General features: G+C 44.5%; 1 protein-coding gene across 1 annotated transcript in view; it reads left to right on the top strand.

Annotated features, from left to right (window-relative positions):
• SLC24A3 (solute carrier family 24 member 3) overlaps positions 1–26,310 on the top strand; it is a 1,392,829-nt gene that overhangs the window by 1,335,365 nt on the left and 31,154 nt on the right. Inside the window, exon 16 of the mRNA XM_069234727.1 lies at positions 23,947–24,012. Within this exon, the coding sequence (XP_069090828.1) occupies positions 23,947–24,012 (66 nt within the window). The remainder of the gene's footprint in view (positions 1–23,946; positions 24,013–26,310) is intronic.

The following is a 26,310-nucleotide window of genomic DNA, read 5'->3' as shown; positions in this document are numbered from 1 at the left end:
ATAATGTTGGGCATGTAATATTATGTTTTATATGTCCTGGTAGTGAAAAACGCCTACATTTTGTTTCACTACTGTGAGGCCTACCTCTCCAGTAGGATAACTTTGGATTAACTTAATACATTTAATAAGTGGTAACTTACAGTTGGAAGCAGGTACAAATGTGGAGTTTGGTGTCTAAACAACTGCACTTTAAATCTTCTTTAACTGTAAAGCTGCATTTTAAGTCACAATTCTGAAAATGTCACTTTTTGAAAGCTGGCATTTTTGGCTCCAGCCATTTAGTACCTGCAGGCTGCTTACTGGGTCACATGATTAGGTGTAGCTGGCATTTGTTTTATGTGAATTGTACTTAGACATTGAGACAAAAGATTATAGATGTTGGCAGGATAGGCTATCCCTGACTTGATGAAGGAGAGTAACTGTCACTTACCACACTTACACATCACAGAGGCTCTACCTGAGCACACTCACAAAGGATATTTGATACTTGCCTGCTCTGACCCCAGACAAGCTGTGGGTATGGTAGGGAGGCAGGAAGTGCCAAGCACCTCTCGGGTGGAAACCTCCAGAACCATCTCCTACTTCAAAGTAAGCACCACATATAAATAATGGACCCTCAGACCCAACACTTCAGTACACCTCAGGACTTGCGGAAACATTTGACTGACTGCTCTGCCAGAAGGACTGCTACTGTGTTACCCTACTGCCTGAGAGAATGACTGGACCCGTGACTTGAACCTAGGGCCACCAGAGTGACTTGAAGGACCAGTTGGCTGGCCTCCTGATCAGAAGCCTCAAGGACAGAACAGGCTTCAACCATCTTGAACCCAGCACCTGGACTCAGTCTACTGTGAGTCTTGCCTTCTAAGTGGTGCCACGCCAGTTCAACACCCTTGAAAGTGGACATTAAGGGTCTGTACCAGCCCAGCTGTGGTCCTGTGGACAGAATCAATGCAGTGCAATGCATCTCCTCTCAGCTTCGCTTCAGAGATGTTTCTGCAATACCCATGCGTGAATTTCATAACGCAGCCCGCAGTCTCCTCAGAATAACCACTGCGTGATACATCCTGAACTCAGTCCTTGACATTGCAAGCCCCTCATAGATGAAAATCCTCAATGACAATGGAGGACTTTGCATCGCAAACCCCCCAACTTCTTCTGACTTATCTTTGATGCAGAACTTCACATTGCAAGCCCCCGTCAACGCATCCTCGACAAAAATGCAGAACCTCGTGACACATCCTTGATGAGAGATCATGCACTGCTCCGCAACCAGGTATGAAGTTACTATTGTTAAGCGGGTCTCATTTGGTCCATGGATCCAGCCTACGCTCAATTGCAGTTGGCTGGACTTGTGACTTTGTACTGGTCCGGTGCGACTAGGTAACCAGAGTTGGCACTTGGTGCTTCTAGACACTATTTTCACTTACAATATTAAAATTGCATGCCTCCGGATCTACTGATTGGATTTTTGGTGTCAAATCATTTACTCTGTTTTTCTAAAGTGGTGTGGGATTTTCCTTGTGTTGTGTTTTCACTTTATTATTGCTTGAAGTGCTGCATAAATTCTTTACACATTGTGTTAGAAATGGGGTCTCTGTCAGCAGTCAGTTTGCACTATGACCAAGCAGGGACCTTCACTATATTCAGGGTAAAGGAGATACACATCTAGGATAACCCCTGCTCAACCACTTGGTAGCTTGGCACAGGCAGTCAGGCTTATCTCAGAGGCAATGTGTGAAGTATTTGTACCTACACACACAGTAATACAGTGAAAACACGCCAAAAGTGACACAACACCAGTTTAGAAAAATATGCAATATTTATCTGAATCAAACATGACCAAAACAACAAAGATCCAACATACACAAGGAAAGTTATAACTTTTTAAATTAAAAAGAGTCTTAATCCATAGAAATCAATTGATGTGTTGTTTTTACACAAAAGTTCCTCGTTTGCGTCAAACATAAAGCCGCAAGGGCGAGCGTGCATTGGAAAAGCCAGCGATGCATTGATTCTTTACTTGCAAGTGACATTTTTCTCCGGTCTGGTAGGTGATGTGTTGTCTTTCCTTCCTGCAGAAGAACGATGTATCGATTTCTGGATGGGCAACCTCGGGTCTGCGCAGGTTCACTGTAGTTTTGAAACCCAGCAACTATGCGTGCAAAGTTCTGGTGCACAGTTGTGAAGAGCTGCGTCGCGGGGTTGATGCGTTGATTTTGACAGCTGCCAGGAGGTTTTGCTTCAATATTCTAGCCACAATGCAGGTGGTGCATTTAGTTTTTCAGCCGCGAAGCAGGAGCTGTGTCAATTTTTCTCTTGCACGGTTCCTGTGTGTGGATTTCAGTATAGGTTACACCACCTTCTCCTTTCAAGGGCCCAGGGACTGGATTGAGCACCACTTAGCAGAGTAGGAGTCTCAGCAAGAGAGTCCAGTTGCTGGCGGAGAAAGCCTTTGATGCCCCTGAGACTTCAAAACAGGTCAAAGCCCTTGGAGACACTTCACAAGCAGGAAAACACAGCAAAGTCCAGTCTTTCTCCTCTCTCAGGCAGAAGCAGCAACTGCAGGCCAACCCAGCAAAGCACACTCACAGGCGAAAGGGCAGTATTCCTCCACCAGCTCTTCAGCTCTTCTACTTGGCAGAGGTTCCTCTTGATCCTGAAGTAATCTGAAAATCCATAGTTTTTGGGGCCACTATTTATACTCCTTCCTGCCTTTGAAGTAGGCAAGCTTCAAAGGAAAGTCTCTGTTGTTCACAAGATCCTGGGTTGCCCAGGCCTGGCCCCAGACACACACCAGAGGTTTGTAGACTGCATTGTGTGAGGACAGGCACAGCCCTTTCAGGGGTAAGTATCAACTCCTCCCTCCCCACTCTATCCCAGGGGACACATCAGGATATGCAGGCTACACCCCAGCTCCCTTTGTGTCACTGTCTAGAGGGAATTCACAAGCACCCCAACTGTCAGTCTGACCCAGGTGTGGATTCCACAGTCAGGAAGAGGCACAGAATGGTTAAGCAAGAAAATGCCCACTTTCTAAAAGTGGCATTTTCACACTGACAATCTAAAAACCATCTTTCTGAGCCCCAAAACTCCTTATCTGTATCTGCTCCCAATGGGAACTTGCACTTAAAAGACATTTAAAGGCAATCCCCTTGTTAACCTATGAGAGGGGTAGGCCTTGCAACAGTGAGAACCAAATTTGGCAGTATTTTACTGTCAGGACATGTAAAACACATCAGTACGGGTCCCACATTTAACCAACACTGCACCCTGCTACCTAGGGACTACCTTAGGGGTGCCTTACATGTACAAAAAGAGAAGGCTTCGGCCTGGCATGTGGGTACACTTGCCAGGTCGAATTGTCAGTTTAAAACTGCACACACAGACACTGCAGTGGCAGGTCTGAGCCAAGTTTACAGGGCCACTCATGTTTGTGCCACAATTAGTGCTTCAGGCCAACTAGTAGCATTTGATTTATAGGCCCTGGGCACCTTTAGTGCACTTTAATAGGGAGTTACTAGTAAGTCAAATATGCCAGTCATGGAAAAGCTAATTACACATACAGTTTACACAGAGAGCTCTTGCACTTTAGCACTGGTCAGCAGTGGTAAACTGCCCAGAGTTCCAAAACCCCAAAAACAAAGTCCAGCACACAGTCAGAACATAGGAAGCAGAGGCAAAAAGACAGGGGAAACTACACCAAGGATGCCAAGTCTAACACATTGCCTCTAAGTTAAGCCTGACTGCTTTGTGCCAAGCTACTACAGGGTTAAGCACAGATTAATTTAGGGTTTGCTTGTTTTTCACCATGACCGAGATTGAGGTTCCTGTTTTAGTAGCGTTATGCCCCCATCAACCAGTAACCCAATTTCCAACACCTACCATCAGCACTTTGACCTTCACGAACAAGGTGACTACATAACTCAGAGAAAAAATCAGATCTGTCCCCTACTGAGGTATATATAGATCCCACAACTAGGAAGGTGTTGTGGACTCTGAGAGTTGCAAAGATGTATCGCCCACCGTCATCTGCCCATTACTGCAATACTTTGGCTGACAGTAATTTATATAATATTATCTGAATACCTATTTTCCTAGGGGACGTGGGGGCATCTCAAGAGGAATCCCTTGAGTGAGTGTAGCTGGAGTGTTTTGCCTACCTGAATGTATGTAACTCTGCACCCTCCTCAGCTGCTAGCTATATCTCTTGTGGTAGCGTGATACCCAGTCAGTGACAACCAGGAAATGTTAGGATTTTGGGATAACTGCTGTGGAGAGGAGACTAGACACTCAACTAGAATGGGGCCCTGAACTACCTAGACTGCACAAACAAAAGTAGACTCAGAAGATCCCTGTGATCTGTTTTTTAAACTTGGTAATTTCGCCCCCAACACATTGAACTTAGAAAGGGTTTGCCAGTACTGCTAAGTGTACAGCTCCTACTAAAAATGTAATGTTCGCCAATTCTTTCAGCAGTGTTGTTAAGTCTGTGTCTTGTACATGCGGTGTGTTTGCCATGTCCACAGTTAGTGGTTTCTGTTTGGGATGGTTGGCCAATGTTTCTTATAATAGGAGTCGGCGCATGTGTCTATCCTTCGACATTTGTGTAATTGTAGGACAACCAATTTGTGTCCAGTAGAATGCACCACTTTGTGGACAGAGGCAGCATATTATGTCTATTAAATCTTGATGTTTAGTGGTCTTCCAGTAGCCTAGAGTCAGATGGAGGACACCTGTTCATCTATGCTGTAGTGGGAGCCAGTTGTGTTAAACTGGGGTTGCCATCCCCCCTCCTCTTCCTTCCTTGTGCTGTATGGTAAGAAATTGATTCCTTTCATTTGGCAAACTGCCTGTGTTTCCGTACTGTGTAGCCATTCAAGGCCACACTTGGACTGGTGAATTATGGTGGGCTGATGAAAGGGGCGATACACAGGTTGTATCTTCAGCTACATTTATTGCAGTAAGGGTTCTGAAAGCAACATAAAGGACATGGTACATGCCACAGGAGTATGTCTATTATTGCATATAGGGTGATTGTTGTTCCTCCAAGGAAGTAGGTAGATTAATGTAGTCCTTAACAGTGATTGGCAAAATGCATCTTTGAATCTTCGCAGATTAGATTAGATGCACAGTAACAACAACATATTTAATTATTTCTGGTTTTATCAGGGGTATACGTTTTAGGAACAATCAAACAGCTGCCTCTGGCACTATAAATCAGTTATCCAATCCACTCAACACCCCATGAATGTCACTTAAACTCAATCCCTTCCTCCATGAATCGTTGCTCTGAATCTAGCGTTAGCTCCACTCATTTACCTTATTTCTGAATTAATTACCTTCAAATCGTTCATTTTTCTGGGAAGCTATTGCATATTCTTGCGTGATAAATATTTTAGTTCACTCGATGTTTTCTGGGAAGGACTAAAAAACAGTATATTCCTCAAATGGTTTATTTATGTGTTTATTGTGAGTTTTAGGCACTATTTTATTTTATAGCTTGGTGTTTAGAGACATTTAAAGTGATCCCGTGATGTCAATTCCAACCGCCTGCTAATCCAAATGTTATTATTCTTAAATTGTGTCACTTTTCTCATCTCATTAACTCAAAGACTCCATATCATTATGCATTTCATGCTAAGCTTACATTGTAAAACATTAACAGCACTAGCCGAAAATATTTCTTGGGCGCTAGCTGGCGAAGACTTCCCTCTTTATCTCAGTCTTGTGGGTTCTTTTTCATTTCTCCTTTCTCCCTTTGTCACTGTTTTCATACAGTTCTCTTCTTCTACCCTTTTCTACCTTCTTTCTTTTGCACTACTTTAAATCCTGAAGATGATGAAAAGCTCCGGTTGCCAAAATGAGTGCCATGGCTCACCGCCTACAACCAGCAAGTTGTCAACACTCCTCTTCTTCGAACTAGCAAGTTTGGTTAGGATCGTTCTTTAAAAGTCCAGTAGCACAACATTTCACACACCTAATTCTAAAGCTTCATTTAAACCTGGAAAAAATCAATTGAATATAGCAACACACAGTCTATCAATTGTAAACCTACACAATACACTGCATCTGCACAGAATCAAATGTCAAGAGTGTATATTATTTATTTTATTGAAATAAAAGACCAACATTTAGAATAAAGATAGTTATTTCTTATTCTGCCATCCACTTCCATGACAGGAGGTGCTTTTAAAAACAAGAAAGTAATAAAATTTCAAGGTGTTATGGTGATCAAAATAACGTTTCTCTCGTGTGAGGGAAAATTTGCAGTTCCTACTTAGGACCAGAGCCAGGAATGCAAGTGGGCGGATAGGAATACTGGAACTGCTGAGATCCATGACACTATTTCCTGTCCTAGGCCTTCTGCGAATTACATCACTTCAAAAAGGTCTGATCTCCAATTGGTCTATAAAAATGCGGATTATTTCACTGAACAGAAACACTCCAGCTGCAGACAAAAAAGAAAAACAAATGTCAGGAGTGTGTGAACTTTTGTCCTAAGAACTGTTATCTTAACGTTGTCTGAAATGCAGATGCATCGATAGATATGCCAAGTCCTCTATCACAATGGCTGAAGTAAGCATTTTTGCACGTCAGGGCAGACTTACTAAAGTGTCATCCAACACAACGCAGCGCAGCATCCATGATGCTGCTCTGCATAGCGTGACAGGGAGGGAGAAAGAGAGCGCCACATCTACAGGATTATGGCACTCTCCCCTCTCCCTAGCGCCGACGCACAATTTTGCTGTTGCGCGCCACCCACACACCTCTGCACTATAGTGCAAAGTGTGTGTGAGAGTCTTGCATAGATTTTGCCCTGGAAGGCTACCCTTCCAGTACAAAATGCAACGCCTAGACAACTTCTAAAAAGTGTCCTACTTTGTATGTATGCTGTACAGTGCAGCTTATATGCAAAGTCAGAAAAGAAAGGAGAAATGAAAACATGTCTCCTTTTAACGCCTGGCTTCAAATGGCTTTAGAGGCAGATTTATGGAAAGTGGTGCTGCATCGAGTGCAGCGCCACTTTCCCTGCGCCCCTTAGTGCCCCCTACCACCACCATGTGTGTAGTGTATTTAAAATACAGTGCACCATGGCGCAGGGTAGGGTGCAATAGCGTAATATTTCATGACTCTATTGATGTACGCTGCAGGATTAGCTCCAACATATTGGCTCTACTCCTGCAGAGTACATAGGGGCCCATTATAAATAATGGAAGCCCCCTTTTAACTCCTGCTCTTAGATTTCCTTGTGCCTGGTGCAGGCATAATGTAGCGCAAATGGTTACAAAGTGGCGCAGTACATGCATTGTGCCACTTAGTAAATTTGGCACTAGGATTTTGGCCTCGGGCCACATTAGCGTAAAAAAACGTATGCTAATGTGGCGCAAGGTGGGGCTAGGGGCTTATAAATATGCCCCTTATTGTTTTACGCAAAACCTGTTTCACATTTTTGGTAGGTATAGTTTTGCATCCAAAAAAGGTTTGGTATTTGCATGGGAATGCCATTGTAATGCCTCCTGGATGCCAAATGACGCAAAGCAGCACTTTGCGCTACTTTGCGTTACTTTTAGTCAATCTCCTAAAAAGTAAATGTTAGAAATGGGGTCTTTGGTTGGCAGTCAGCTTACCCCCTGTCCAAGCAAGGACCCTCTTTCTAGTCAGGGTAAGTCACACACAATCTAAATTATCCTGTGCCCACCCTCTGGTAGCTTGGCACTAAGCAGTCAGGCTTAACTTAGAAAGCAATGTGTAAAGTATTTGTGCTATAAATCATGCAATAACACAGTATAAACACCACAAAAATACACCACACAGGTTTAGAAAAATATGGAATATCTGGTTAAAATAAAGTCAAAATCAAGATTTGATAAGTACAAGTTGCAATAACACTTTGGTAATGATAAATAGAGTCTTTAGTTCCTTAAAAAGCAATAAGTGTCTCTTGCAAGCACAAAGTACCTGGTTTGCATCAAAATTATCCGCACGGGGCCGCAGAGGAGTAGATGCGTGAAAAGTGGGGATGTGTGCGTCGGTTTCTCTAGGTGCACACAGACGATGCATCAATGCTTTTCCACACAACAAGGGCTTTGCGCCAATTTCCTGTGCACAGACTTGGATCCTCTTTGGGTTGCGGGATATTTGGACACCCCGGGGGCGATGCGGGGAAATCCTGGGCATGCAGGACGAAGTCACAGGAGCTGCGTCGATCCGGTGGCCGATCCGGGGAAATTTCTGTCACACGGCCAGAGCTGCATAGATTACTCTCGCAGGAAGTCGGCCTGTGTCTTTCCAGCTCAGCTATGCATCGATGCAGTGGGGGTGCGTCAAAGTTCCGGTCGCAACATTGGTGCTGCATCGATATCCACTCAGGGAGCCGGGCTGCATCGTTCCGGTCTGGCATGCAGTGATTTTCTCAATGCAAGGCAGGCTGTGCATCGATTCCTGACAGCTGTGCATCGAGTTACGCCACTGTTAGAAATGGGTTTGTTAGTTGGCAGTCAGGTTACCCCCTGTTCAAGCAAGGACCCTCACTTCCAGCCATGATGGAAGTGGAGCATAGATTTCAGCCGCAAAGCCGGTGGTGCATCATTTTTCAGCCACGTCTCGGAAGGTGCGTCAAACTTTTTCCTGCACAGCGGTCTGTGCATGGATTTTCAGTCTTGGTCTGCCAGCTTCACCTTTCAAGGGCCCAGCAACTGGATAGGGCACCACTTGGCAGGACAGGAGTCTCAGCAGAGAGTCCAGGTGCTGGCAGGGGAAGTCTTTGATGGCCCTGAGACTTCAACAACAGGCTGCAAGCTCAGTTCAAGCCCTTGGTGATTTCTTCACAAGCAGGAATGCCCAACAAAGTTCAGTCTTTGTCCCCTTTCACACGCAGAAGCAGCAACTGCAGGATAGCTCCACAAAGCACAGTCACAGGCAGGGCAGCTCTTCTCCTTGGCAAAGGTTCCTCTTGATTTCCAGAAGTGATCTAAAGTCTGGGGTTTGGGGTGCTCTTCTTATACCCTTTTCTGCCTTTGAAGTAGGCCTACTTCAAAGAAACGTCTCTCTTCTTTGTGAGATCCTGCCTTGCCCAGGCCAGGCCCTAGACACACACCAGCAGGTAGGAGACTGCATTGTGTGAGGGCAGGTGCAGCCCTTTCAGGTGTAAGTGACCACTCCTCCCCTCACTCCTAGCACAGATGGCTCATCAGGATAAGCAGGCTACACCCCAGCTCCCTTTTGTGTCACTGTCTAGAGAGAGGTGCAAACAGCCCAACTGTCAAACTAACGCAGACTGGGAATCCACAAACAGGCAGAGTCAAGGAATGGTTTATGCAAGAAAATGCCTACTTTCTAAAAGTTGCATTTTCAAACACACAATCTCAAAACCAACTTCACAAAAATAATTTTTAAATTGTGAGTTCAGAGATCTCAAACTCCACATGTCTATCTGCTCCCAAAGGGAATCTACACTTTAATCATATTTAAAGGCAGCCCCCATATGAACCTATGAGAGGTAGGCCTTGCAACAGTGAAAACCGAATTTGGCAGTATTTCACTGTCAGAACATATAAAACACATTAGTGTATGTCCTACATTAAACATACACTGCACCTTGCCCAGGGGGCAGTTTAAAACTGCACACACAGACACTTCAGTGGCATGTCTGAGCCATGTTTACAGGGCTACTAATGTGGGTGGCACAACTAGCGCAGTGGGCACATTAGTAGCATTTGATTTACAGGCCCTGAGAACCTCTAGTGCACTATGCTAGGGACTTACCAGTAAATCAAATATGCCAATCATGGAAATCCAATTACACATGCATTTTATATAGGAGCACTTGCACTTCAGCACTGGATAGCAGTGGTAAAGTGCCCAGACTAACAAAAACAGCATAAACAGAGTCCAGCAGACATCAACAACCCGGGAAACAAAGGCAAAAAGTTAGGGGAGACTACACCAAGGATGCCAAGTCTAACAGCCGCACAAGGACTTCTTTGCAGAGATCAAGTTCTTTTGGCCCTGAGACTTCAAAAAAAAGGAGGCAAGCTCAATCAAAGCCCTTAGAGAGCACTTCTCAGCTGAGCCAGAGGGCAGCAAGGCAGCAGGGCAACAGCAAGGCAGCAGTCATTTTCAGCAAAGCAGTCAGGTGAGTCCTTTGGGCAGCCAGGCAGCCTCTCTTAGCAGGTTGCAGGTTCTAGTTCAGAGTTCCTTTCCCAGTAGGTATCTTGTCAAGAAGTGTCTGCAGAAGTGTCTGCAGAAGTTACTTCAGAAGTGTTTGAGTTGGTAGGGTCAGAGACCCGGCTTAAATAATCAAATGTGCCTTTGAAGTGGGGGAGACTTCAAAGAGTGGCTTAGAAGTGCACAAGGTCCCCTTTCAGTTCCATCCTGTCTGCCAGAGTCCCAGTAGGGGGGTTGACAGTCCATTGTGTGATGGCAGGGCACTGTCCTTATAAATATACGTGTTAGGCCCTTCACCCTCCCAGCCCAGGAAGACCAATTCAGTATGCAGATGTGTGCAGGTATGACTGAGCATCCTGTGTTTGGGGTTGTCTGAGTGAAATGCACAAGGGAGCTGCCAACTAACCTAGGCAGACGTGGATTGTAAGGCACAGAAGGATTTAAGTGTAGAGAAATGCTCATTTTGTAAAAGTGGATTTCCTAGAATAGTATTGTTAAATCCAACTTCACCAATAAGCAGGATTTTCTATTACCATTTTGGCCATACTAAATATGACCTGGTTACTCCTTTCAGATCAGAATCTATCACTGAAATATATGAGGGTAGCCCTAATTCTATTCTATAAAAGGAGCAGGCCTCACAGTAGTGGAAAACAAATTTAGGAGTTTTACACTACTAGGACATATAAACTACAGAGGTATTTGTCCTGCCTTTTATCTACACAGCACCTTGCCCTATGGGTTACCTTAAAGGTAGAAAAGGGGGAGTTTAAGGCTTGGCAATTAATTTTAAATGCCAAGTCAAAGTGGCAGTGAAACTGCACACACAGGCCTTGCAGTGGCAGGCCTGAGACATGGTTAAGGGCTACTTATGTGGGTGGCACAACCAGTGCGGCAGGCCCACTTGTAGCATTTAATTTACAGGCCCTGGACACATGTAGTGCACTTTGCTGGGGACTTACAAGTAATTTAAATATGCCAATTGGGTATGAGCCGATGTCACCATCTTTTTGGGAGAGAGTATATGCACTTTAGCACTGATTAGCAGTGGTAAAGTGTGCAGAGTCCTTAAGCCAGCAAAAATGAGGTCAGAAAAAGAGAAGGAGGAAGGCAAAACGTTTGGGGGTTACCCTGCAGAAAGGCCATTTCCAACGGTAAATAATAAAAAAAAACATTTTGTGCTACTTTGTATCACTTTTATGATGAAAACCCAGCGCAAAATGTTAGTAAATCACCCCCAACATGTTCTATTATATGCTGCATAAAACACACATGGATGCATGGGTCAAGTCTAATTGGGTCTGGAAAACAGAAATGTGGTTGCGAAGATAAAATCTAGGTTTACGCTGCGTGGTCATTGATGGTGAGTTAATGGTGACAGTGGGGCAGATTTTTAAAAAGTGGTGCTGGATCCAATGCAGAGTCACTTTTCTTGCACCCCTTAGCTCCCCCCTAACGCCACCATGTGTGCACCGTATTTAAGATATGTAGCACCCTGGTGGTAGTTAGGGAACTGGCATCAAAAGTTTTGACACTAGTTTGGCGCTTTGCAGGATTAGTGTCAAAAAATTTTAAACTAATTCTACAAAGCACATTGAGGCTGATTATAAATAATGATGGGCCTACCCTTATCACCTGCTCTGTGCAGGTGTTAAAAATGCCACAAAAAATGGTGCAAAGAAATCTTTTACATAGGCATAATGTGGTGCAAGGAATTACAAAGCGGCGCAATGCATGCATTGCGCAACTTTGTAAGAAAGGTGTGGCGATTTTCGAAGCCTATCGCCACATTAGCGTCAAATAAATTAAAGGTAATGCACCAGGGTGAAGTGTGTAAAACTTTTAATCAACACCTCCCTCTTCATATTTTATGTACTTTCAGGATAATTGAGATTTTCCTAGCCTTGGTGTCTGAAAGGCTAGATCTTATTAAAGACACGGAGGCGAGTATTATGCAGTCTTTTCTTGCTTTAATTTTAACAGCAGCCAAGAAGAAAAACTACATTTCCCAACAAAAACTACAAAATGACATCATAAGGTAACCATCCAATAGGACGTCGTAATGCACTACTAGTATCCTGACTGCGAACAACAAGTCCTCTTTTCTTGATGCAAACCACTAAAGAGGAGAAGAAACCAGCAAAATTATATAAAGAACAGAAACCAAAGTCACCAAGTCTGTAAGGCAATCTTGAAGATGGCGAGTGGAGAGGAAACCGGGAAGGATGTCCAACGATGACAGAGTCCAGTGTTGAACGAAGGTCGTTGCGCAAATCATGAAGAGCCAACGTTGGGAGCAGGAGTTGGCACTGAAATAAAGGAACAGGGAGGGTTAAACCAGTGGTGGGATAATACTTGCCTCCGTGTCTTTAATAAAATCTAGCCTTTCAGACACCAAGGCTAGGAAAATCTCAATTTTATTACAAGACCGGAGGCTCATATTATGCATGTTTAAAGCATAGCAATAACAGAATCTGAAACATGCGAAATTGGTTTACAGTAAAAGGTTCCAAAGGTACTTTCATTAGACCAGTCTGCAGATTTGAGGATATCCTGTAATGAGGATCCCGCCCAAAAAGCCCGAGAAGCCATAGCGCCTCTGGCAGAATGGGCTCCAAAACAGTTTATATCAATCCCAGCTAGAGACATGATCCATTTAACCCAACGAGCTAGGGTAGGAGCAGAGACAGGTTTATGGGGTTTCTGGAAGGAAATAAGTAATTGGGAGGAAGAGGATGACCTCAATTCTGCAGTACGGGTCACATAGGCTTTAAGACAGTTGCCAACACACAACCTGGGTTGAGAGGGAAAAAATGGGTAGTTAACCGATGCCAAATTAGTCTTAGTACGTCGTCTGACTTGAAAAGAAACACCAAGCGGAGAAAAGAAAAAGGAGGTAACATCTAGGGCTTTAATATCCGAAACACATTTAAGTGAGATTAGACACAAAAGCATAGTTAATTTTGCAGACAGTTGCTTGAGGGAAAGAAATTCATTATCTGGCCAAGCTGTAATAAATTTCAACACTAGATTGACATCCCACATAACATTATATTTAGGAGCTGGAGGAAAAACAGATCTTACTCCCTTTAAGAGTTGACAGATGAGAGGGTGTTCACCAGTTGGTCTGCCGTTAACTCTATGATGCTCAGCGGAAATGGCAGATCTGTAGGTATTGATAGTACGATAAGCCTTACCTTGGGAGGCTAAAGAAGCCAAGAAATTCACAACCAACACTACATCAGCTGAAAAGGGATCTGAATTCCTGCCCAGACACCAGCTGGACCAAATGGCCCATGCGGATTTGTAAGCCTTCGAGGTAGCAGGGGCCCTGGCCTGATGGATGAGTCTGAGAGCATCCTCCGAAATTCCTGGGGTTCTCCAGGACGACCCGAAATCTTCCAGGCAATGAGAAACAGAGAGTTGTTGAGAACTATGTGGTGTTGTCGACCTTGGGGATCCAAAAGAAGATCGGGGAAATGAGGAAGCCATACAGGATGGTCGGTTGTTAACACTAATAGAGTTGGATACCAAGGTTGAGCTTGCCAAAATGGGGTTATCAGGACAAGTATGGATCGTTGTCTTCGAACCTGTGCCAGAACCCGAGGAACGAGAAGGAAGGTAGGGAAAGCGTAAAGAAGGGACGATGGCCGGAACTGAAGGAGAGCGTCTGTGGCGAGAGCCTGGGGGTCTGGTCTCCAACTGAAAAAGGAAGGAAGGTGAGAATTGAGGCGAGAGGTGAAGAGGTCTATGGACATTGTGCCAAAGAGGGAAGTAAGCTGATTGAATATGGAAGGGTGCAAACGCCAGTCGCTGGAATCGTGAAGATGTCTGGAATACCAATCCGCAACTGTATTCAGACGGCCTGGTAGGTAAATTGCTCTGACAGAGATTTGTCGAGAGAGACAATATTCCCAAAGATGTTTTGCCAGGGTAGAGAGGATCTTGGACCTGGTGCCCCCTAAATGATTGATATATCTGACGGCTGTTAGGTTGTCCATTCTGAGAAGAATAGTGCAGCTTACCTTGTCTTTTGTAAATGAGCGGATGGCAAAGGAACCTGCAAGCATCTCTAAACTGTTGATGTGCAAGAACGACTCCTTCAGAGGCCATGCGCCTCCAGTCGAGAACTGATCACATCTTGCGCCCCAACCCGTCCGACTTGCATCGGATTCTAATACAAGATCTGGGGCGGCAGAGAAAATGGTTCTTCCGTTCCAGGTGTCTAGGTGAGTCAACCACCAGAGAAGCTCTTCCCTGGACTCGGAGTCTAGGACTAAATGATCGGAATAGGCCAGACCCTTGTGAAGATGACGGATCTTCAACCGTTGAAGGGCGCGGTAATGCAACGGACCGGGAAAAATGGCTTGGATAGAGGAGGCGAGGAAACCTACAAGGCGAGCCAGAGTTCTGTGGGAGATGTGAGAAAGAGAGAGGGATTGACGAATCTCTTTTTTGATTAAGGAGACCTTGTGTTGAGGAAGTTGAAGAATTGAATGAGTAGTGTCTATGAGAAAACCAAGGAATTCTAGCTTTTGAGTTGGAAGCAAGGCTGATTTTTGAAAATTGATAAGGAAACCCAATTTGAGAAGAAGATCTTGACAGAACTGTAGGTGAATTAGGAGAAGTCGTTTGTCTTGTGCCATCAAGAGAAAATCGTCTAGATAAAGAATCAGGCGAATACCTTGGGAGCGGAGAAAAGCCGCCACAGGTTTGAGAATCTTGGTGAAACACCAAGGAGCGGATGAAAGCCCGAAAGGAAGAACTTTGAATTGGTAGAACAAGTTGTGCCATTGAAATTGCAGAAATTTTCTGTGTGAGGGGTGAATTGGGACCGTGAGGTAAGCATCCTGAAGGTCTAGTCTGACCAACCAGTCGCCTTGAAGTAAAATATCCCTGAGATGAAGAATGGTCTCCATCTTGAAGTGTCGATAAACCACAAAGTTGTTGAAATTTTTTAAGTTTAGAACTAGTCGAAACTTCTGATTTTTCTTCTGCACCAGGAAAATGGTGCTGAGAAAACCCGAAGTGTCGAAAAGCACTGACTCTATGGCTTGTTTGGCGAGGAGAGATTGAATCTTGTCGTGGAGCAGTTGATTTTGTTCTTGAGAAAACACTAGAGGAAGAGGGAAAAGGGACTGAGTTGGTGGTTGATAAAACTCTAAGAGGTAACCTTAAATAGATTGAATTACCCAGGGATCTGAGGTGAGAAAACGCCATGAGTCTAGAAAAAGAGCTAGTCTGCCTCCTACTGGAGGAAGGTCAAAATTGGAAGCACTTACCGGAGACTTGTTCTCCTTTATTGATATATCCCTCTGACGATAGCCTCTTGAGCGGCGGGGGTAGAAACGCGGCTTGTATCCTGAGTAGGTGTCAAGCTGGGTTTGTTGATTGTAGGAGTCTCGGTTGGCATAATGACCTCTGATGGAACGGCAGGCAAAGCGACTCCTGCCTTTGCCAGCCCTGCCAAAAACCCGAGAAGAAAAAATCTTCTTGATAGAAACCTGAGCCTTGTCTAGGGAGGCAAAGGTGGAGATGTACTTGCCCAACTCCTTGATAAAGGAGTCTCCAAATAAAAGGCCGTTAGCTGAAGGACCCTCATCCTTGTGGCTAATGAGGTCAATTTAGGGTCAATCTTGAGCAGGAGACTCTCTTGTCGTTCAATGGACAACTGGGAGTTTGCATTACCCAGCATACAGATGGCGCGCTGCGCCCAGTTAGAAAGGACTACGGGATCAATTGGTGTATTGTCCATCTTGGCTTCCTCAGCCATATCAAAAATTCTGGTGAGGGGACCCACTAAATCCAAAAGTTTGTCTTGGCAGCCTGACCAAGCTCTTTCGACTCCTTTTTTAGGGTCTTTACCAAATTTGGTGAAAAACATAAGCATGTTGGGATCAATGGTGGGTGTAGCAGTAATATTATAAGGCAAGGAGGGACGGGGACATTCGGATTTGAGTTTGTTACGAGCCACCTTGTCTAAGGAATGGCGTAGGAAAAAGGAAACGTAATCTGCAACGTGGTCAGCAGGATTCCACTCTTTAGAGTTTGGATGAACCATCAGGGAAGGATCAAACAAAGGTCCACCTGAATGGTCCACCAAAGCCTGAGACACCGGGTGAACGTCACCACCGTCATTAGGAGAAATTCTACGCCTTTTCTCCGGAGGCCCGTAATAATAAGGATCAGAAGATCCGTCCATATCATCTGTATGACTGGGAGAGTCATCATCGTCATCATCGGTGTCTTTTACGTGAGTAATATGGAGTGGAGAATGAGGGGGTCCCGATTTGGATACCTCTCGGGTGGAAGGTCCAGCAGAAACGCCTTTTGAAGGTCCCGGAAGGGAAACCACACGTTTCTTGCCTTTCGTAGAAGGCAAATGGGAAGCCGAAATAATCTTGGAGAGAGAGGCTTCAAGGTTCTTGGATACGTCCAACATAGAAACAGAAACTGCCTTCTGGACAGAGTCTGTAATGAAGGACTTCAGTGATTCCTGAATAAAATGGGATTCTTCCTCGTCAGCCATAACTAGGAACTATTAAATTATATAAAGATTTTAAATATATAAACTATATTAAAACAAAAATTGAGTAATACTCTTAGGAGCCCACTAGTTAAAAAGGGGAATTAAATTATGCTACCGACGACCACAGCGCGCTGTGACCGGTAATAACTAATAAAATAAATAAATAAATAAATACGTCGGGTAGACAAAGCAATGCTGAGAAAAAATGGACCAGACTCGCGTCTGTAACGGTAAAAGGAAACCACTAACAGACGCGTGTAAATAAAACCCAGGCAACGCGTCAAGACGCGAGCAGAGGAATTTGAGGAATGTCGGTATGCAGCCGGGTGTCAGGAAATGGCTGACAGGCCGGCTGCGTGCGCGCACACGCGCGCGTCAACAACGGTGAAAGACGACCGTTGTAGGACGCGCTGAGAGAAACAGAGAGCGCGTCAAGGAAATACGTTTCTATACAATTTAAACAGACTAAGAAAACACCTTATTAATATAACATTGAATATTTTCATGGAGAACAAAATATTGGTACTTATCTTGACTGCGAGCAGCAAGAAAAGAGGACTTGTTGTTCGCAGTCAGGATACTAGTACTGCATTACGACGTCCTATTGGATGGTTACCTTATGATGTCATTTTGTAGTTTTTGTTTGGAAATGTAGTTTTTCTTCTTGGCTGCTGTTAAAATTAAAGCAAGAAAAGACTGTATAATATGAGCCTCCGGTCTTGTAATAAAATTAAAGTCGTGCTTTCTGTTCCTTAAAACATTGTCCACAAGGATCATTTGTGAGGCAATGTGTAGGCTGTTTTGAGCTAACATCCTAATTATTATTTAGTTATCTATCAGGGATTTCTTAGGACTGTGTGCCTTGAGCATGCTGAGCACCAAGAGCAGGAGGAGGTTTGGCTCAAGGCTGCATAATTGATGTCAAAGGAAAGTCAGCAACAACTTTTCACACCTTTAAGCAGAACATCCCAAAGAGACAGTGGCGTTCTTCAATTCCAGTGTATTCAAGGCTGGCTTTAGCACTAGTGGTGCCAAGAGCGACAATCGTTTCTCACAAACCCTCATGGCCTCCTCCTCAGATTCCCTCACTGTCACCAAGCAAAAATGCCCCTCATATCTCCATAGACCCTCTGTTGCATACATTTCATTTGTTTTTAAAGCGCTGGTAAATGATGGCTTTACTAATCCACTCAGCTATTCACTTGGAACACAGATCAATTCTTTACAGCAGTCATATTAACCCTCTGTGCTACTTTATGGCAAGTTAAAACTGCACTAGACAGAACTCCATCCCTCTCTCCAGCAGGAACATTGATCACAAGAGTTATCTTGACATTTTTATTGCTGCCTGAAAACTGGACACACAACAAACTCTGCAGCAGGTGCTTTTCATTTGTAAGGGTTGGCTGAATACAATGCTCCTCCTGAGGTCAGGCCCGGCTCCAGGTCAGCACCTAGTGCGGCCGCACTGGTTACACCACCCTAAAGCCGGCACTGAGTGTGTCAGGTCAGACCATGGGTATGTTAACAGCCAAGAAGTGATCATCCAGGTGCATCTCTGTGCAGTTGGGAATGTAAGAAAGAATGTTATTTAACTCCCACCAGAACCTAGTTAGATTTTATTGCTGTTCCTTGCCTGCTCTAAGAGTATTTTTATGAGGACTTTTTTGTTGAATAGTGTTACCATAAACTTTTTGTTTGTCAGTGAGCTGAAATTGTAAATCAATCGGAGGTTGTGAACAGTATTTCTTTTCTGTGGCCCGAAAACGTTTGTGAGCCATGCAGGCCTTATTGAAGGTGACTCTTAGCAACTTTGGATGTCAGTTTAATTATTGTTATGCGGGATTTACAGAATCTGATCTTTTCCTGTCTAGGACTAGCCATATGCATGACTTATTAATTGACGTTTTCTTCTGGTGTGTGTACACTGCACTTACATAGTAGTCAAGCATTGGTAGGACGAAGGTGCTTATTTGGTGTTCCTTGTGGTGGAAGGTAAACATGGGTGCAACTTTACATAGCAGGTTTTTTTGCGTGTGTTCAGTCTTAAATACGGCATTCACTAGAAGGGCGAATGCCGTGTAATATTAGGAGCATAGATCTCTTGACTATTAATATAATAAACTACTATGGCTTTCATGGTAAACTGTTAGCATATCAAACAAATGTGATCCGTTATTCACTGCTGTGCCATAACACCAGTTAAAAACTAAACAAAGTTCTCACTGCTTTATTGCCATAGACTTTGGAGGCAGTAAAGTGGCCACTTACCCTTATGTGCCCCAATCCCCCTGGGGTTCTAGCAACATAAAGAGAAGCGGTGGGCGGTGGTGCACATTGTGACATAGGCGTCCACTGCTTCTCCTTTCTCCTGTGGATTTGCACAAAAGGTAGCGCTGGAGGCAGCTGATCTCTTCAGGCTAGACAGTCTTTTGCATCATAATGTGTTGACAAACATGATGCTTGGGGTAGTGCTTGGGGACCACTACCTCTCTGGGGCTAAAATGAAATAACCAGTGGGGTCCGTTTCAGACCCTCTGCCCTGGGAACCGCCACTTCCCTGGGGCAAATCAAACATTTGAGGGGGCCAACGTGGCCCCCCTCGAGGAGTCAATGATGGCCCTGGGGACTGCCACCCCTCAGGGCCAGCTCCTACTATGTCCCTGGGTGCCTACAGCTGACAGCCCCCACCAAGCAAAAGCAAACAAAGTCCACTTTCTGATAGCGGGAGCTGTCAAACAGCTTCCGCTGTCAGAAAGCAGAGTTTTCATCTTTTTCCCTGAATGCTAATATGCGTGCAGGGAAACAGATGAAAACATTGCTCTCACAAGCAGGGAGCCGCAGGACAAGGGGAGCTGGCTAAGACCATGGGGGCCTTCAAGCTCCCCCCACAGTCCTGTCATTCTCTCTGTCTCACTGGAAGAGAGAGAGAGCATTATAGTAAGGAGTCACCTATGGCCTAAAGGTTAAGGTCACATACCCCCCACTGAAAGTTTAGGGTTGTACTCCAGGTGAGTCTGTATTCATTTTCCTTCTTTGAATTCTTTTAAACTTCAAAATGTTAAGGTTCATACTGAAAGGTTGATCTCAGGTCAGGTCTTGCAGGAAAACTTTGCCACGCACGGCAGAAGGCCATGCACGGTGCAAGGTTAGGAGCTTATAGGGGGTTGGCCTCAGGTCTTGGCTGCAGGCAAGGCCCTGCAGCCAACCGCCACCACGCATGCCGAAAGCCATGCGTAGTGTGGTTGGATTAAATATAGTAATAAAAATTGCTATACGTTAACAAAAACATAGAAATTCACTTAAAAAACAATGGTTACAGGGACATTGCCGTTAGGATCACATTATAAACGTAAAAACCATAGAAATTCACCTGTTACAGTTATAGTTATCTCAAGTAACTCTAACTCAAGCTCTAAGGTAACTATAACTTGTGCCCTCGCCATGCACTGCTAATTGCCCCACAAATTACGCCTCTCATGACATCTGTGATAACATCATTGATGATATCAATGAAATATTTGCAGTAACATTTTTGACGAAAAAACTGTGCATGGTGAGGACCCGAGTTATAGTTACCTTAGGGTTCGGGTTATAGTTACTTGAGATAACTCTAACTATAACAGGTACATTTCTACGGTTTTGTACTTTTAAAGTATGAGTCTAACTATAACAACCCTGTAACCTTTGTTTTTTTAAAGAAAATAAATATATATCACTTATTTTAATTATGCTTACCTGTGTGGTAAAGGGCACATGCATGGTAAAGACAAGCGTTGTAAAAAATGTGTGGGGAAGGCATGCATGTTAATTGTCAGCATTGTAATGTCATACAGCCATGCCAGCAGAGTGGCAGTCAAAGGATGGGTTGTAAGGCTGGAGTAGGGGAAGGGCAGCTTGTTCACCTGAATGCTGAATTGCCTATTGTGAAACCAGAAAACCTGGTCTCAATCCTGGCTTTCTCATATGACTAAATTATGTGATCCTAGGCACTTGTTTTATTTCACTCACTGCTTTTGCTTCATTATCACATATAAAAGGAACTCTAAGTACATGACTTCAGAATGTGCATTGTAAAAAACCTTGTCTTGTGTTTTCTTTCCTAAACTATAATGTTGTCTGTGTATAATAGAAATCCAGGCCACTCAGAGGGTGCACATAACAACTGACTTGTCACTTAGTTTACTATTTGCATTGTTGCCAGAGTCAAGTGGAGCATGAACGTTTCACTATCACTTTTATGAAAATATACTTCTGAATGCAGGGATAGAATCTGATGTACACGGATGTCATGTAGGGGTCACCAGGGGTCGCAGCAGCAACCCCCAGCTTGCCCGTTGGCAAAAACAGTGCCAGGAACAGAGAAGAAGCTCTTCTTTATGGAGGCTGGTTGGAGACTCCACTTCATTGTTTTCAAATCGTCTTTTTATTACACGGATAGTGCATAATAAATTATTCACTATTAGTGCAATAAAAAAGTGGAGTACAGTTAGCTGGAATATGACCCTACTTGGTTGCTGAGGTAAGTAAAAACACTTTTAAATGTATGTTGTGTGCATGCTTGTGGGTGAGAGTTTGTTTATGTAAAAGAGAGTATGTCTGTGAGTGAATGTGTGTTTGTGTAAGCATGTGTGGGTGAGTGGAAGTAAAGATGAACTGGCATGTGATGTTACTTCCGCTGCTACCCGTGGCATTGTGGTGAATTGAGGCCCATGCTGATGTACTAAGGTGAAATGCTTCTGTGTGTAAATTAAATCCACTTTTTTTAATTTTGAAGAGACTTTATCATAATTTTACATGTTTGTTGCAAGTAGTCTCCAAAAATGAAGGTGTTCCTAAAGTTAAGTGGTGCAGGACACCTTAGTTACTTCCTTTCATTAACTTCAGTTAACCTGTAAATAATTGCTTTCTCTGTACTTAACCTCTTTCTCAGTGTTAGTGCTGAGTAGGGAAAACAGCAGGTCAGTGCTGCTGTTGACCACAGGCTACATGTAGAGGGCAGGGTGGCTGTAAGCTGCCCCGGTCCGTAATTTGAGTATCACCCAGAAAGAGAGTGCCACTCACCTCTGTACCTTGGTGTGAAGCTGTATTTGGCCTGTTTGTGTGCAAGAGCAGGGGAGGACAGAAGGAGCAAGACAATTTTAGTAGATATGATTTTGTTTTTTCCCTTTCCGAAAGCAGTGTTGCAACTTGTATTGCTGTGCTGTGATTTGCAATTAGTATATTAGTAAATCTGTCACCTGGTGTTTTCTCTGTATATAAGGAGGGTTGGAGACTAGAAATCGGAGGGCCACAGATAAGGCAATAAAAGAACCTTCATTTTTTTGAAGAAGGCTATATTTTGCACATGGCCCACAAAACTCTTTGGGCCTGATCACAAGTTGACGTGTTATTTATCACCCATGATAAATAACAATACCACAGGGTACATTATTTATCAGGTGTGCTTAAAAACATCTATTATGAGTTTATGGAGAATAACATACATATTTCTATGTTTAATGCTGTATTCTATGATAAATACCCTATATTTTCCCCTTTTAAATTTCGGCAGGTCAAACCTGATGAAATTTGATGACGGTTGGGTTATTTACGCACCCAATATTTATCAACGTGTTAAATAAAACCAAACTCATAATTCTGACTCGTGCGTTATCTGAGGTCGACACACAGGATAAAATTAACCGCCCAACTTGCAAACAGGCCCTTTGTGGCAGGAATTAGCAAAAGGGAGTTTTTCACTTTAAGAATCTAAGGCCCATATTTATACTTTCATAGCGCCGCTTTTGCGTCACTTTTTGACGCAAAAGCGGCGCAAACTTACAAAATACAATTGTGGGCCATATTTATACTTTTCGACGCACAACTGCGCCAACGCAGTTGTGCGTCAAAAAATCTAACGCCATTCTGAAGCGCCATGCGGGCGCCGTATTTATTCAATGACGTTAGCCGGCGTTAGCCGGCGGAGCTGCCTGGTGTGCGTCAAAAAAAATGACGTACACCAGGCAGCGCCGGCGTAGGGGAATATGGAGCTTGGGCGCCAAAAAATGGGGCAAGTCAGGCTGAGGCAAAATTTTCGCCTCAACCCGATTTGCGCCATTTTTTTTGACTCCCAAACCCCATTAAAATGACTCCTGTCTTAGCAAAGACAGGAGTCATGCCCCCTTGCCCAATGACCATGCCCAGGGGACTTATGTCCCCTGGGCATGGTCATTGGGCATAGTGGCATGTAGGGGGGCACAAATCAGGCCCCCCTATGCCACAATTTTTTTAAAAAAAAAATACTTACCTGAACTTACCTTAAGTTCCCTGGGATGGGTCCCTCCATCCTTGGGTGTCCTCCTGGGGTGGGCAAGGGTGACAGGGGGTGTCCCTGGGGGCATGGGAGGGCACCTCTGGGCTCCTTCCGAGCCCACAGGTCCCTTAACGCCTGCCCTGATCAGGTGCTAAAAAACGACGCAAAAGCGGCTGGATGTCATTTTTTTTGACCCGCCCACTCCCGGGCGTCATTTTTGCCCGGGAGTGTAAATACGGCGCACATGCCTCCGAGTCATTTTTTAGACGGGAACGCCTACCTTGCATATCATTAACGCAAAGTAGGTGTCCACGCTAAAAAATGACGCAAACTCCATGAACTTTGGCGTTAGACGCATCTAACGCCAGAGTATTAATATGGAGTTCGTTTTGCGTCGAATTTGCGTAAAAAAAAACGACGCAATCCGGCGCAAACGGAGTATAAATATGCCCCTGTATTTTTAAGTTTGCGCCACTTTTGCGTCAAAAAGAAGACGCAAATGCGTCGCTAATAAAGTATAAATACGGGCCTAAGTGACGTAATAAACAATCCAAACTTCCCCCTCTTTGGCTTCCTACCCCTTGGTAAACAACAGCCTTTCTTTTAATACCTACCCTTTATAGTTTTCTTCTTTGTGTAGTGAAAGGAAGACAGGTCCTTCGGAAGGTGAGCCACTGAAAAATGTAAGTTCCATTCAGAAGAATATTCATCAGACCTGAAGAATAAATTTCACCTTAGTGTTGTGAGAATTCAGGCATAAACGATTTATCTAAACTAGGTCGCTCTCTGTTGCTGCCACCCATTACAAGTTACATTGTGCAAAAATAGAAAAATTGCGATTTGCTAAGTTTGCTATTGATTTGTGAAAATCGCGGATCTGAAATGTTAGCTAATAATTATTTTCTACAGTTTTTATTTTACAAAATAATAATATATTCGTTTTTATCCCCAGATTCAGTTGAACAGCCGAGGCCTAATATATTCTGTTGGCTTGCTGTTGGCGTCTGTTTTTGTCACGGTTTGTATATTTTATTTGCTTTGAACAAAAGTCATAGACTCAATTTTTCAACTTTTCTCCAAGTCTTCATTATGTGCCCTAATTCGACTCGATTTCTGATAACATGGTTTCACATGATGCTGTTGCATGCTTTGAGCAGTATTGTGGCAACGTTTTTTATATAGGCAATGAGATACGACTGCGCCAGCTTGACTTTTGGCGGGAAAGTTAAAAGTGAATGCACCCCTCCCATAATGGGCTCACTTCTGCTGCCATCATGTCAGCAGAATTTGATGGTTATGTAGCACTTCTGGATATTCGTAGGTTGCTTCTTCTACAGAGAAGGGGAAGGGAGGGGGAATGACAGAGTGTGTGTTGTGGTTAATTTCCCATTGTGAGAACGATAGACAATGTGAGAACGTCAGTACTTAAGTGAGAGAGGCAATGTCCAACTTCTCTGTGAAGCTCAAGTCAGGCTTGGTTTACCTTGTGACGTTGATCCATGAGCCACACTCTTATGCCCATATTTAACGTCATTTTCACAATGCAGGGAAGCGTTGTATTTGACTCAATACAGCGTATCCCTGTGTTGTCCCCTGCACTGGCTCTAAGTTGAGCTACCTAGCACCAACGCAGGCATGTCGGTGTTGAGAGGTTTGATTGTTTATGTGTGGGAAGATGTCCCTTCCTGCACATAAACAATGACTAATAGCGATTTGGCACTTCTGTGTGTGCTGCAGAATGCAGCATCACACACAGAAGTGCTAAAGCGTCATTTTGAAAGGATTGTTTATGAGCAAGAACACATAAACAATCATGTCAGGCATTTTGCTCTTTCTATGCATGGTGCAGAATGAAGCACACATAGAAAAAGCAAAAAACTAGGAGGAATAAAAGTATTCTTCCTCGTTGTGCCTTGCGAACGCCATCCATGGGATGGCGTTAGATTTTGGCGCTGCCTCAGGTTTACGAAATCCCAACACAGCTGATCCGGGGGCCGCACAGACTCACACCAAAGGGCAGGAGCCCTTTAAATTTGGAATAGCGCTCCTGCCGCGCTTCCAACACAGCTGATCCACGGGCCGCACAGACTCACACCAAAGGGCAGGAGCCCTTTAAATTTGGAATAGCGCTCCCGCCGCGCTTCCAACACAGCTGATCCGGGGACCGCACAGGCTCACACCAAAGGGCAGGTGCCCTTTAAATTTGTAATAGCGCTCCCGCCGCGCTTCCAACACAGGCGCTGCCTCAGGTTTACGAAATCCCAACACAGCTGATCCGGGGGCCGCACAGACTCACACCAAAGGGCAGGAGCCCTTTAAATTTGGAATAGCGCTCCCGCTGCGCGGGACGCGCGCTGGTGCACCCGGGCCAAGACCGGGCCAAGACCGGCCCATCTACGCCCGTCTTCGACTGAATGAGGTCGGGCCGGGCCCTGTTTCTTTACTCCTCAATTCAGATCCTGGAGCCTGATTTGGCCTAAATCCATAGTTTGCCTGCTAGAAGGAGCGTCTTGCTGTCAAGAGACCGGACACAACCACAGTCTCCAGGTTATATCTTCCTGTTGTTTTCTATTTCTATTTTCGGATTATGGGGAAAAGAAAGGCTGTTGACCCACCGGCTCCATTGGAAGGTATAAAAAAGCAGAAAAAGCGACCTAGGAAATCAACTATTAAGGCTGCTCAAGGGGAACCGAAATCACTTGATGAGATCGATCTACTTTTCGAGGAGGTGGAGGCTATACTTAATAGTGAACTAGGGCCCATATTTATACTTTTTGACGCTAAACTGCGCTAACGCAGTTTAGCGTCAAAAAGTTTTGCGCCGGCTAACGCCATTCTGCAGCGCCATGCGGGCGCCGTATTTATTGAATGGCGTTAGCCGGCGCAAGCAGACCGGCGCTGCCTGGTGTGCGCGAGAAAAACCACGTACACCAGGCAGCGCCGGCGTAGGGGGAAAATGGCGCATGGGCGTCTTAAAATGGGGCAAGTCAGGTTACGTCGAAAAAATCGTCGTAACCCGACTTGCGCCATTTATTTTCGACGCCCATCCCCCATCAACATGACTCCTATCATTGTAAAGATAGGAGTCATGCCCCCTTGCCCAATGGCCATGCCCAGGGGACTTCTGTCCCCTGGGCATGGTCATTGGGCATAGTGGCATGTAGGGGGGCACAAATCAGGCCCCCCTATGCCACCAAAAATTATTAAAAAAAAATAAAAAAAATACTCACCTGAATGTCCCTGGGGTGGGTCCGTCCAGCCTTGGGTGTCCTCCTGGGGTGGGCAAGGGTGGCAGGGGGGGTCCCTGGGGGCAGGG

This window comes from Pleurodeles waltl, chromosome 5 (assembly GCF_031143425.1).
Source record: "Pleurodeles waltl isolate 20211129_DDA chromosome 5, aPleWal1.hap1.20221129, whole genome shotgun sequence".
Lineage (NCBI taxonomy): Eukaryota > Metazoa > Chordata > Amphibia > Caudata > Salamandridae > Pleurodeles > Pleurodeles waltl.
The sequence above is the reverse complement of the archived record's forward strand: the minus strand, read 5'-3'. Positions and strand labels throughout refer to the sequence as shown.